The 12756-nt window shown below is 31.3% G+C and overlaps 1 protein-coding gene across 1 annotated transcript; it reads right to left on the bottom strand.

Moving 5' to 3' along the window:
* Positions 1-1681: 1681 nt before the first annotated feature.
* LOC126746758 (endocuticle structural glycoprotein SgAbd-8-like) lies at positions 1682-12319 on the bottom strand. Its single transcript, XM_050455093.1, has 5 exons — positions 12130-12319; positions 10451-10644; positions 10225-10396; positions 3437-3622; positions 1682-2017 (listed from the first exon to the last, which is right to left on the bottom strand). Exons 1-5 carry the CDS (start codon positions 12142-12144, stop codon positions 1901-1903), a joined length of 684 nt encoding a protein of 227 aa, XP_050311050.1. The 5' UTR covers positions 12145-12319; the 3' UTR covers positions 1682-1900.
* Between the last annotated feature and the right edge of the window lie 437 nt (positions 12320-12756).

Here is a 12756-nt window from a genome sequence, read left to right as displayed (position 1 = left end):
CACCACATCAAAAGCTTTTCTTAAGTCTACAAAAATAACTAATACAATTTTACCAGTGTCCAGCTTGGTTGAGATATAGTTGAGCAGATAGGTGGTACTTAGAGTACTACTATTTTTAAGAAATTCATACTGCTAGAAATCATATAAGATATATTTTTGAACAAATTATGTTATTCGCTTCTTCAATACTGTTTCCAGAATTTTAGAAAATACACTAATTATAAAAATTGGTTTATAGTTAGTTGAGTTTTAGATCCTGATTTATGTATTGGACAGACTTTCGATATTTTTAGTTCTGAAGAAAAATCACCAGTAACAAGGGCTGTAGTGACAAGCTTTACCAATATGTTCTTTTATATTGATTAAATTCTCCGATATTAAGTCATCCGATATTATCATGGCCTGGTGCTGATTTTTTTTCAGGTTTAATATTATGCTATTTAATTCATTACGATCTGTACGTTCTTAAAATACATTATGGCCACATTCAATTAAACTTTTGGATATTATTTAAGTGTGTAGTTTGATTTTGTCCCGACCCTGATCCTGACCTGACCTTATTTCCGATCCCTGACCATGATCGTAAATTTCTGTAATCTATCCCTGTAAAATATATATTCAAACTATTTGCGATATATTTACTATCATTTATAAGTGCACCATGTATTTCGATTTGATTAATATTATCACAGTCTAACAAATCATTGAAACAAATCGTTGAAATCTATATACTTTGATATTATTATTTTCACCTGACTTATGTAAAAATTGATTTATTAGGTTCAATTGTTTTTTTAATTGTTTACATTTTTTTCTAAATGTTTTAATAGTTTTATGTTATTATTTATAAAATTTTTCCTGTAATATATTTTTTGATTATACTGATTAAAGACTTGGTAAATATTGAAACACTTAGGACTCTTTACTATGGCTTAGTGCAATTTTCTCTGCAGTCTGGTCTGATTTTTTGGGGTGCAAGGGCACACTTTCATAAGGTATACCGCTAATTACTTTGCCAAGCCTGTACATTCTACAGCTTGTAGATTATATACTAAAAAATTAAGTTTCACTTCTAAAAAGTGAATATTGGGAAGGAAATCACCAGATTACCAGATTGGCGGTAGGGCCGAACTCCTCCCTATATGCACATTTAATGTGTAAATAAAACAAAAACTATTCTGGGGTTGGTCGATAGACCACGAAAATTTGAACATAAAACTAAAAATGTCCTCTTAGATTAAGTTCAGGAATTTATCGAATTTTGAATATAAGGAAAGCTGCCAGTGGTCATTTCTGCAAAAAGTGTAATATGTTGTATGACATCGTATTATGTTTTTTAATCTGTTTTATTGCATACATATGCAAAATTTCCACCATGAAACTATTCCACTAAAAGAAATAAAATATAGATGTTTCTATGTTGTTTTTCAGATGGACTCAACCAGAGCAGCTCACATAGAAGAAGCTCGCTCTACCTTAACAACCATTCAAGAAATCTCGCAATTACTCAATACAGGGCTGAGTCCCGAAGCCCTTTCTATATGCGTAAGGCTTTGTGAGGCCGGAGTCAACCCCGAGGCATTAGCCTCTTTAGTGCGAGACCTCCAGAAGGAAGTTAGAGAGTTCCAACAGAACCGAAATGAAAACTAGATTAACTTTTAAAAATGATAATAAAATATAATTCATTAACAATTATATATATTTTCGAAACATATAAGGGGAACTCACAAAAAAGTATGTACATAAAATAAAAGATCTGTAGCCTAAAATCACTAACACAAATGGGTATCTTTGTGAAAACTAGATGAAGTCTCTTCGCACCATTTACAATCACACAAACTAACTAATACTTTACAATAAAACAATTGTTAAACAGTGTTAATTATTTTTAACTTAAGCATTAACCAGACCCAAATTCAAAGAGGTACCCACTGCCAAAGGTATAAGGTTTCCCGGGGGCATCATTGTATTCTGGTTCCTTCTCTCCTAACTCGTTCGAACTAGGAGTCGGCCTCACCTAAAATGAATTAATTTATTTATTAACGAGTTAAGCCTAATACAAAATTATAATATAAGTAACTAAAATATGTATATAAGTAACGAAATACAAGCTCGAAAAGGATTCACAGATTCATTGACAATCGACTTAGTTTACGAATGAAGGTCAGATAAAGCTCCCAGAACAGGTTTTTAAGTTTAAGTCTTTCTGCTTGTAGTATTGAACAGAGAGTCTCATAATAAAATTCTTTATCATTATTAAACCTGTAGTGAATGTACCTGCAAAACTTATGCTGAACTTTTTCCAGCCTATGAATACGGAATGTATAGTTTGGACTCCAGACGAGGCATACTTCAAGTGGGTTCCGACAAAGGCAAAATACAATACTTTAATGGAGGTACCGTGATTAAACTGGTGCCACATCTAATAAAACCTAGCAACTAGATTTATTAAAAATGTGATTCATACGAGCAGTCTAGGTTGGAATCAAGTAGCAATCCCAAAATGTCTTATCTGTTGCACACATGACACTCTCAAGGAGTTGTTTATATGAATAATAAAGTTACGTGATTATTTTGTCTTAGAAAATTTGATGACTTTGCATTTGGAGATATTGAGATCCATGCGATTGGTGTCGCACCAAAGTGTCTTAGAGATTATTATTGAGGTCCTAAAGTGCAAAATATGCCACTCCAATGAATCAACAAAAATCGGCAGCAAATAGGAGAAAATGGCTATGGTCAAAATAGAATTTGATCTCATTGAGATGAAAAGGTTGAACTGCAGAGAACTCGAGCGAGACCCTTGTAGCAGAGCTGAGGAGACTGACTAATAGGAAAGATGTGAAGGCACCTGCCAGTATGTCAACATACATAAGCAAGTTCAGTTGTGCTGATACATTTTGATAAAAATCAAATTGTTCCTAAATAATTTCAGAGCCCAAAGAGCAAGTAATGAATTTTGAAACTAAATTTTCGAAAACTGTAAGGATGTTATTTAAAATAAATATTAGCCGATAATTCTATAACTCTTCATCAATCTGGTGATACCTCACATCTGAGGTATCACCAGATTTATGGTTGTCAATTCGTAACTCATTTTCCAAAAATTTGGAAAATAAAATGTTCTAAGAACCAGGCCCTTTGTGAGGAGCCAGACTTCCTAACTTTGTGTAAACATCTGGAATTGAAATAGAAAAACTGCTTAAGTTGTGTATTGTGTTTATGGCGTGACGGGTGTATGTGCACAAAGCCAAACTAATCAGCAACTAGTTAAGCAGATTGCGATCCTATCACAGCCTTTCTGTAATTGAGAAAAAGCTAGGTGGAAGCTTTCAAGAATTCTGTAGAATTAGTATAAGACCAGAATTTCCAAGAACTTTAATTCATAAATAAATAAGCCTTTTTGTATGTTTTATAGAAAGAAATGTAAATTTACTTGTAGTTGTGGGTACTGGGGGTACTGAGGCTGTTGATAAGCAGGTCTTGGCTGGGCAGCTTGTGTGAATACTTTAGGGTGATAATAGGATTGGGCCACTCCACCACCCCCGGATTGTTGGGTTTGCGGTCTTTCATAGAATTCTGGACGGTAGGAGCCATCATCATGTTGGTTATTTGCTTGAGGCTGAAAAAAAATCTCCCTGTATAAATTTCAAATGATAATAATAATAAGACGTTTATTAGTCACCAAGACATTACAGCACAGATTAAAAAACTGTTAAACATTAATTACAAAAAATTAAACTTTAATCACAGAGTATTAAACTAATAGGTAGGTATATCACCTGAAAAAATTCATTCAAATAATAATAATTAAATGTTACAAAAATTGTCTTTGAGGATGAGTCATCACGATTTACCAATAACGAAAAAAAGAAGATTCCGTAACTAAAAAAAGCTAATAATACAAAGTGACCATCAGGCCATATTATGCAGATTATTAGGGATATCCCTTACACAAATGGTTCTCTGAATTCAGTGAAAGCCATAAAAAATTAAATTAAAGATTTTTTAAAAATTAATTATTTTATTAAAAAAGAAACAACATACGTAACAAAACGGGAAGGTTCCGGATATCGAAGAAAATATAAAGAGAAGGGAAATTATATAATAATTTATGACAACAATGAAAGCCTTTCAGGAACAAAAATTAAAATTTAATTTCATAATATTAGATATTATACCCAATTAATTTAAACTTATTAATGTAGTGTGCAACCAAGCATGAAACTTACTTTTTAAGCAATTTTATTAAGCAAATTTCTTTTAATAATACGTAGGTTACGCACATCGGTTTGAAATCTATTCCTTGTATTGTAGATATAACGGTACTTCGACTTAGTAGTAGTAGTAGTAGTAGTAAGGGTGGGGAGCTAGAGCTCGGCAAGTAGGCCTGAACAGTATCTTCGCCAACCCCAGAATCACCCACCCCTACGCCTCCACTCCCAATGCGCGGTATTCACTGAGTCGGCCCGCGTGCACGTTGTCCCAGTCCAGATCTTTCCGTTGGAGGGTCGTTGCTCCGAAAGTTTTCCTTCTCAGGCGACTCTACCTATCATAGATACCTAGTATGTGGTATGAAGTTTCCTCCCCTGTACCGCAATTCAGACAGACTGGGCTTTCTCTTATACCAAGAAGGTGTAAATGCCTGTTTAGACTGTTGTGGCCGGTCAAGATTCCCACCAAGTCTTTGATACTTTGTCGGGTCTTTGTTAGCAGTCGCCTTGCTTTAGAGCCGTCATGGTCTGATATCATTTCCTTGGCCTGTCTACATCCTTCTGTCTTTCTACAAGTCTTCTTCCTTGTTTTTTCCGAGGCCCAATTATTAAGCGTCTGGGAGATTTATTTTTTGCTAAGAGACTTCGACTAGTAATATAAAAATAAAGAAATAAGATGCAATACTCGTCGATTGAAATTATCTAACCAGAAACAAGCGAAAAACAAGTTTTAAGCAAGAATTCTGAAGTTTTTGTATCCGATACGCACGTAGATAGTATTGCAGAAATTGAAGGGTGATAAAATCAATGCTTTACAAAGCATTTTTTTTATAATAATACTTAATAATATTAATATTAAAGTTCTTTTGTTAAATTAATAATTTTTAAAGCAGAGTATCAAATTTTAAGTGTAACGTGTTTTCTAAATTTTAGTTTATGGGAATATTTAGAATTGCATCCGGTGTTATTCAATTGAAGTCTTAAGGTATTTACAATCATTTTTAAAGTAAATTTTGGGTTTCAAGAAAAGTATTATTAAGATCTATATTAATCTTAGAACATTGAAAAGCCTTTCAATGTTCTAAGCTATTAATATTAAGGTTAGCTTAAAAATTCAGCTTGTTTACATTTATTTAATTATTTTGTTAACTGCCTTGTGTTAATTGTATATAGCAATCGAACCAAAATGTTACCTTGTGTTATGCCAGAAATCACGTAAACCGCCTCATATATTTTGCCATTTAACAGAATTTTTTGCTACAATTGGTAAAGCTGACTCAGAAAATCTTATATAATGTAAAAAAAAATAAGAGTATTTTATGATTTATCATATTAGATGCTTTGGGAAATATATGGGGTTGATAGATTACCTAGCTTTTTAGCTAAGGAATGTATTTGTATCCTGGCCGATCCATTGACTTAAATATTTAACTTAACCGTATCTAGAAAGAAAATTCCAGATATATGGAAGTTTGCCAAAATGTATAGACCATGTCAAAGATCTTATTTCCGATGATCAGTATGGTTTTTTCAGAAACCGATCTTGTATTAGGTACCAATTTGTCTTGCTTTTTCAGTCATATTTGTGAATCTATTGTATATCACACTTATATCTTATATCTTCACACTTATCTCTACTACTAATTATATCTCACACTTATCACTTATATCTTAAGGTTCAAATCTGCTTTCTTTGTGATTTCTTTTATTTATCAACGATGTAGTTAGTTCATTTAACTGTCATAGACTGGCTTTTGGCGGTGATTTGAAGCTATTCTTTAACATAGGCAGTATTAATGACTGCTTATTTCTTCAAACATGTCTAGATTTCTTGAAAACTTGGTGTGCTGATAACCGGTTGGGCTAATACGGCGAAGTGTAATGTGGTCAGTTATTCAAGATAAAAAATCCGCATTACTTACAACTATTGAGAATTTTCATCCTTACGTTAATTGTGATATTTTGATATTTACAGAAACCTTTAATTTGACAAACATAAATTATTATAATATTCCAACAAAATATTTTATAATGAGAGAAATAACATCAGAAATGATGAGGTGTTTATTCTTCATGATTTAGAATCTTATCTAAACCAAATACTATTATAACCTAAACTAAAACTGGAAAATGTTTACTGGTGATATCAATATTAATTTATACAATACATAAAGAAGAGATAAAGAAAATGTTAATTAATTTATGTCATTACTAAATTCATATGGGTTGTAGCAATTTATTGGCATTCCAACAAGAGAAACTAACCTAACAAAAATATGTATTGCCATTTAACAACCTATAATAATATTTCAATAAAATCTTTTGTATTAGACACCGGTATAACTGATCACTAGCTAATTATACTAAATTTTGAACTAGTGGAATCATACATAGAAAGCAATCATGAATCACGATTATAAAAAATTACTTAATAAAATAAAAAATACCAACTGATCACTTATATTACAATCAAATGATGTGTCACACAGTTTAACGAGCACTTGAATTCACCAAGAATTGAGAGGCGATCCCCCAGAAAAAGTCAATAAAATAAAGGAATGGCTTTTACCACATTGCTGCACAGCACTGCTGCAAATCATTGCAGCACGAAAAAGGGACAAAATGAGAAGGAATTAAAAAAAAAATAGGCAAATATTATTAACAGAATACAAACAATATAGAAATTATGTGAACCATTTAATTAGGAAATGTAAACTTGACTACTATAAAACTCAAGTTTTAAATGATAGGAATAATATTGAAAAAATGTATCAGATAATAAATGATATTACTAACAAAAAGGAAGAAAGATTGCCTACTGCTAAAAATAATAATAACAACGAAACTTTTGAAACAAACAAAGATTATTTAATATTGCAATAATTATTTGATAAATACAAGTGTGCAAATGAAAAATAAAACTCCTCAAAATAAATTTCAAATTTCACAAAAAATTTACTCTTCAAATTCTTCTATATAGTTGACCCCAGTAAATTAAAACAAGAGTATTAAACACATAGCAGCTTAAAAAAAGTCATCACCAGGTCTAGATCATATCTCTACTAAAATAATTAAATTAAAAAGTGAATTCGTTGCAATTCTTCATATTATAAACTTAATTTGCACAAATGGCCAAGTACCAGCTTATTTTCAATGATCTGTGATTACTCCAATACATAAAAAAAGTTTAACTAGTAAGATTGAGATTGTCGGCCAATTAGCTTTATAAATAATTTTCCAAAAAGGCTTAACAATGTTTTTGAACTCACTTAGCAAATTTTTGGAAAATCAGTATGGATTTACAGTAGGAGTGGGTACATTTGTTTATAAATTAACTTCAGAAATAACAGAAAAATTAAACACTAGTAAAAAAATTATTCAATTCTCATTGATTTGGCAAGGGTCTTTGATATAATACCGCATACAAATCTTCTCCAAACTTTAAACCATTATGGTATTATAGGTATAGCACTAAAGCTATTTGAAAGTTATTTTGAAAAGAGCAAATTCTTAAAATAAGTGACCCGGATATGTATCCACAGGAATTCCTCAGAGAATAATACTGAGACCTTTATTGTTTAAGATAAAAATTAAATTCTCTTCTAAAAATTGCTTTGTAAGGACAAAAAATATCATTTGGCTGATATTACTCGCTTAATCTTTATTGACAAAACATGGCAGGAGGCTATGTGTAATTCATATAAGCACGTAAAAAAACTGGTTCTATACTCAAAAATTAACTTTGAATATGGACAAAACTAATTATACATATAGTCTTTTCTTAAAAGGGACCAATTTTTAACAAAAGTTTATTGGATGATATTAATAATGAAGATATCTTTGAAGTAAGAACACCTAAATATTTGCATGGGATATGGATTTGCCCAAATTCTATAATTTGTTGCCAAGGATAATTGAAACAATAAAAAATAAACGTAATTTTAATAAAATGACCATAGAAAGTAGAAGAATATATCTTTAAAAATGTAAAAATGTGCAATCATGCATATGAAACTGATTTAGAGAAATAATTTTATGCGTAAATATTTTTCATTTTGTAAACAATATTTATTTATTGGATGGAGGTGGTTTTTCACTTGGGACTATCTTATACATAAATCTTAATTAATAATAAAAGTATAATTAAATATTTTTATTTTTTTTTATTGTTTGTTGCTGTATCTTGACTTAAGTATTTTAATGAAAATATATTTTTAAATATAACCACACACAATTCTACAAATGCCAATTTTTAGGTTAAATAGTTGCAGATTTTGTAATATGTCTATACTGCTTATATGTATTCTAGTCTATCCAATCCTTAGGAGCTCTATACATATTTAATGTGCCTTATTACGAAGCTATTGCATAAACCTGATGTTATGCTATCCAGGGGTTTTCTTTTATTATTATCCCTATTTAATGGCGCATGTATGTCTTAGAACTTAAGTATAGACTGTACTATATCGTATATTCAGTAATGCTCCGGAAAAGGGAATTGTTGTAAAATAAGGACCTATTAAATTTGTTCCAAAAATCCCAACCTGCATATTAAAACCAAAACAATGCTGATGTCTAGCCATTCGGTTTATTGATGGTTTGGCCCTTGACCAATAATGGATATTTCTCCAGTTAAAAAATACATTATTTGTAACTATACTCTTGTCCGACTAGATAATCCTATGGGCAAATCTTCCTGACACTTCCTGGTGTACCATTCATAAAATATTTTTCGCCTTTCCTCGTCACCTAGTCTATGGCCTTGACAGAGTCTGAATTTCAACGGGTGGAATACCTGGTTTTTCAAAATAAAATGGGTAATAAAATTTACATTCAGTATTTCAGTGGTATTGTCAATTTTTCTAACAGATATTTTCAGTTACAGCTAATACTACATTATTTTCTTTTTCTTCAATGGAGGGCACATTATTTCTTGACAATACTGGGTTCTTAAATGCACCATACTGCTTAAGATTCGATGCCAATCGTCCCAAAATTTTGTACTGAGTTGTCTTCTCTTTAAATAGTTATTTAAATACTTATAACCAGCTTCAACGGCGTTGCTATAACATAGGATATAACATTTCAACAAAACAATTTTAAGATTTCAATAAAATTATTTTAACATTTTCTCAGTGCCTTCTACACCAAAACATTCAGAATTAAATAAAAACTCTTTTTTTCAATTTAAATATGGCAGAATTATTATTAAATATATCATACATCGTTGTATTCGTAATAAAATATGCTATTCATATTAAAAAATAAAATTCATGATGGTTTCTCCGAAACCAAACGTTGTACGGAAAATCTCTAACGTCAACGCCTTTTGTGCGCAAGTGTCTTTTCTCTTTTTGTATATCTTTAAATAACGTACCTTTCATGCTGGTGCTAAGTGAAGAATACAAAAAAATATAATAAAGTACATGATGCAAATCTCTTAATCAATAATACACTTAATATACAGAGTGTTCCTTAGAGACCTCATTTAAGGGGGATGATTCCTGGACCTATTTTAAGAAAAAAGGTTTTATGAACATATATTATGTCCTAAACATCTTAACTTTTGAGATACAGGTCTTAAAGTTTTCAAAAAAAAATCCGTTCTTTAATAATAACTTAAACGATATTGTAGACATTTTTATGAAATTTGGTACATGTTTTCTATGCATTAAGACGCATTTTTTGATTTGCAAAAAAAATAGTTTCTTTGCAGGTAGAGAAATTTTTTTTTTGCACATCAAAAAATGCGTCTTGATACATAGAATGCACGTACCAAAATCATAAAAATGTCTACAATATTGTTTAATTTATTATTAAAAAACTGATTTTTTTTTGAAAACTGTAACACCCTGTATCTCAAAAATTAAGACGTTTAGGACATTATGTTCATAGAAACTTTTTTTCTTACAATGGGTCCAAGAATCACTCCCTTAAATATTAGCACCTATTTAAGGAACACCCTGTATATGATGGTCTTTGAGTTGAACAAAAACTTAAAAGATCTTACTTGTGAGTAAGCAGCTTGTTGTTGTTGGGGCGCAGGCAAAGGAGCAACCGGCAGTGGAGCCTTAGGCAAATGGTCAGCCTCCAAAATCTTAAATCCTTCCTTTCCAGCGGTATACTTCACAGATATCTTTTTACCATTGGGGTCAATATAACTGTAACCTCCTGTCCTTGTCCTAAAAAAAAGTTCATAAATTATCTTGGTGGAACAGGAATGCGGAAACCCTTACCCATCAGGGGCAATACTCTCGCCTTGGGCCAAACCATTTTCAGACGTAAACAGATACTTGAAATTTCCATCGTGATTTAGGGCTTGTTTATGAGTTAAAATGGCCGGTGGGGGTCTCCTGGGGTATTCTTGCTCCGCCTGTTCCCTATATTGGCAATGGCAGCAAATGAAGAGCGATAGAAAGGCTAAAGTCGACTGAAAAATTTATTTAAATGTTGCAATTAATAATAACCAAGTACCGGGCATAGTTGGCATTCAATGTTCCCTTCACCTGTAACAATCTAATTGTAGACGTGTAATTTTGGACCGGCAATAATAACGATAATTACTCTTTTGCAATCGGAAAAAATAAATGGTTATTTTAAAGTAAATCATCGAGATCTATGATCTATAAAGTCTTGCAGCCAAATCACTTTCACGCACCGTTTAAAATACCGTGTAAATCGCGGGATTAGTAGAGCGCGGTCGGTATACTATTATTTAAATCTTAAAAAAGGAATTTTTGGTTGTAAAAAGTCTTTAGCTTAAAGGTTTCAACATAACCACCTTTCTCAACCTAAATTATGCATGTAACCCTTTCACTGTATGGTAAATAAAATTAAAATTTCTTTTTCCAAAAATAGCTCTAATAATTCCACACAACTTCTATTTAAACTATTTTTCTCTTAGTGTTACATATTTTTTGAGAAATGTGTTTTTTTTAGAAAAAATATATATAATAAATTTTCTTGCAAAAAAAATTTTTTTTTGGTATTCGTAGTTAATTATTAGCTACGTTTACAACTCGTGTACCAAATATTTGATACTTGGATCAAATGAAGTTATGAGGACTATTTTTTCGGTGTAAATGGCAGCGTACTAAAATTTGATACCCGAATTTGATGCTTGCCAAACAGGGTAGATTAATTTTTTTTTTCAGTGTAAACACCTAGGACCTATTTTAAACTACGAAAATGATAAGTTTAATATTTTATTGGATGTTAGCTTAGGAGGTTTTTATTTTTGTCCACAGAAATAAAGAACAAGAGAAGGACAAGCGTAAGCCTTAAAAAAAATTTATTAGATTATTTTTATTATTTTTAAAAAATAATAACGTTTTTAAAATCATTTGATTTGATCGATGGAGCTAATAGATCCGCGCGTTGCAAACGTAGCTATTTATACATATACATTAGACCACCGGCTATTCATTTATTAGTCCCGGTACTTAATTTCCCATTTTATTTTTATTGTTATATTGAAGATATTGTTATTGTTATAATAAAGATAGGAATCCTAACTAACCCTTATTATTATTATTTGTCCAACTAAGCCAATACCAAAAATCAATACTAACAACGTGGAAAAACTGTATTTGTTTTGTCTGTGAGCATCATTCCAGTTTTCCACTTTAAAAGTGCAAAACAAAATTTTGTATTTTCTCTGAAGTAAACGTCTGTGCTATTCCATTCATTCTAGGGAGCATAAGCATACTTCTAAATATAGTTAAAATAAACATTTCCAGTCCAGTTAAGCAACACTGGAATGGGTAAAACGAATTTATTGCATTCGTTAACTGTTTTTAATTATTCGAACTCGTCCTAGCGCATTCACCATTTCTTTTGTTCAAGTTTATAACAGGGGTTATAAGGGTTTTAACAGTTGCCACATCTTTAATAAACTACAAATTCTTAGACTTACCGCAATTTTATACATATTGGTTTAATATCCTAGCACAGACACACACAGAAAAAAATAACAAAGAAAGGCTACAAGAAAAGACTACAAGAGCGCTGCTAACAAGACTAGTCAATCAGCACGTCCTCTTAGTCTTTGAAGAGTATTTGTAGCGGTAAAGGCGGAATGGACAGTGGACCTTTTCGATTTTCGCGTAAGGCTTTATAGATGCGGTGGGTGGGCATTTAATATAGTACCATACGCGTTTGGCGAACTACTACTACTCCATAGGGAGAGAAAGTAAAGAGTTTTCGCATATGTAAGGCTAGCTACGTTATCGTTTTAATGAGGTGGTTGGTTTTTTGCGTACTGTCTAAGGTTTTTTGGTATTTTCAATCACTGTATGGCAAATAAAATTTTGATGATAGCTCTTGTAGTATCACACAAGTTTCATTTTCAACATTTGACTACTATGGAAATTGAGACTTTTGCCATAAGACTTTTTTTAATTTGGACAAATTTAGTATCTACATCCACAATACATAACAGTCACCTTTCTTCCAAAAAAATGGTTTCTCGGCTTTTCTATAGAGTTTTTCTCTAAGTACTTTTGTTTTCTTTTTATGCCCAATACATGGAAAATATTTTTTT

Source organism: Anthonomus grandis, chromosome 18, assembly GCF_022605725.1.
Source record: "Anthonomus grandis grandis chromosome 18, icAntGran1.3, whole genome shotgun sequence".
Lineage (NCBI taxonomy): Eukaryota > Metazoa > Arthropoda > Insecta > Coleoptera > Curculionidae > Anthonomus > Anthonomus grandis.
The sequence above is the reverse complement of the archived record's forward strand: the minus strand, read 5'-3'. Positions and strand labels throughout refer to the sequence as shown.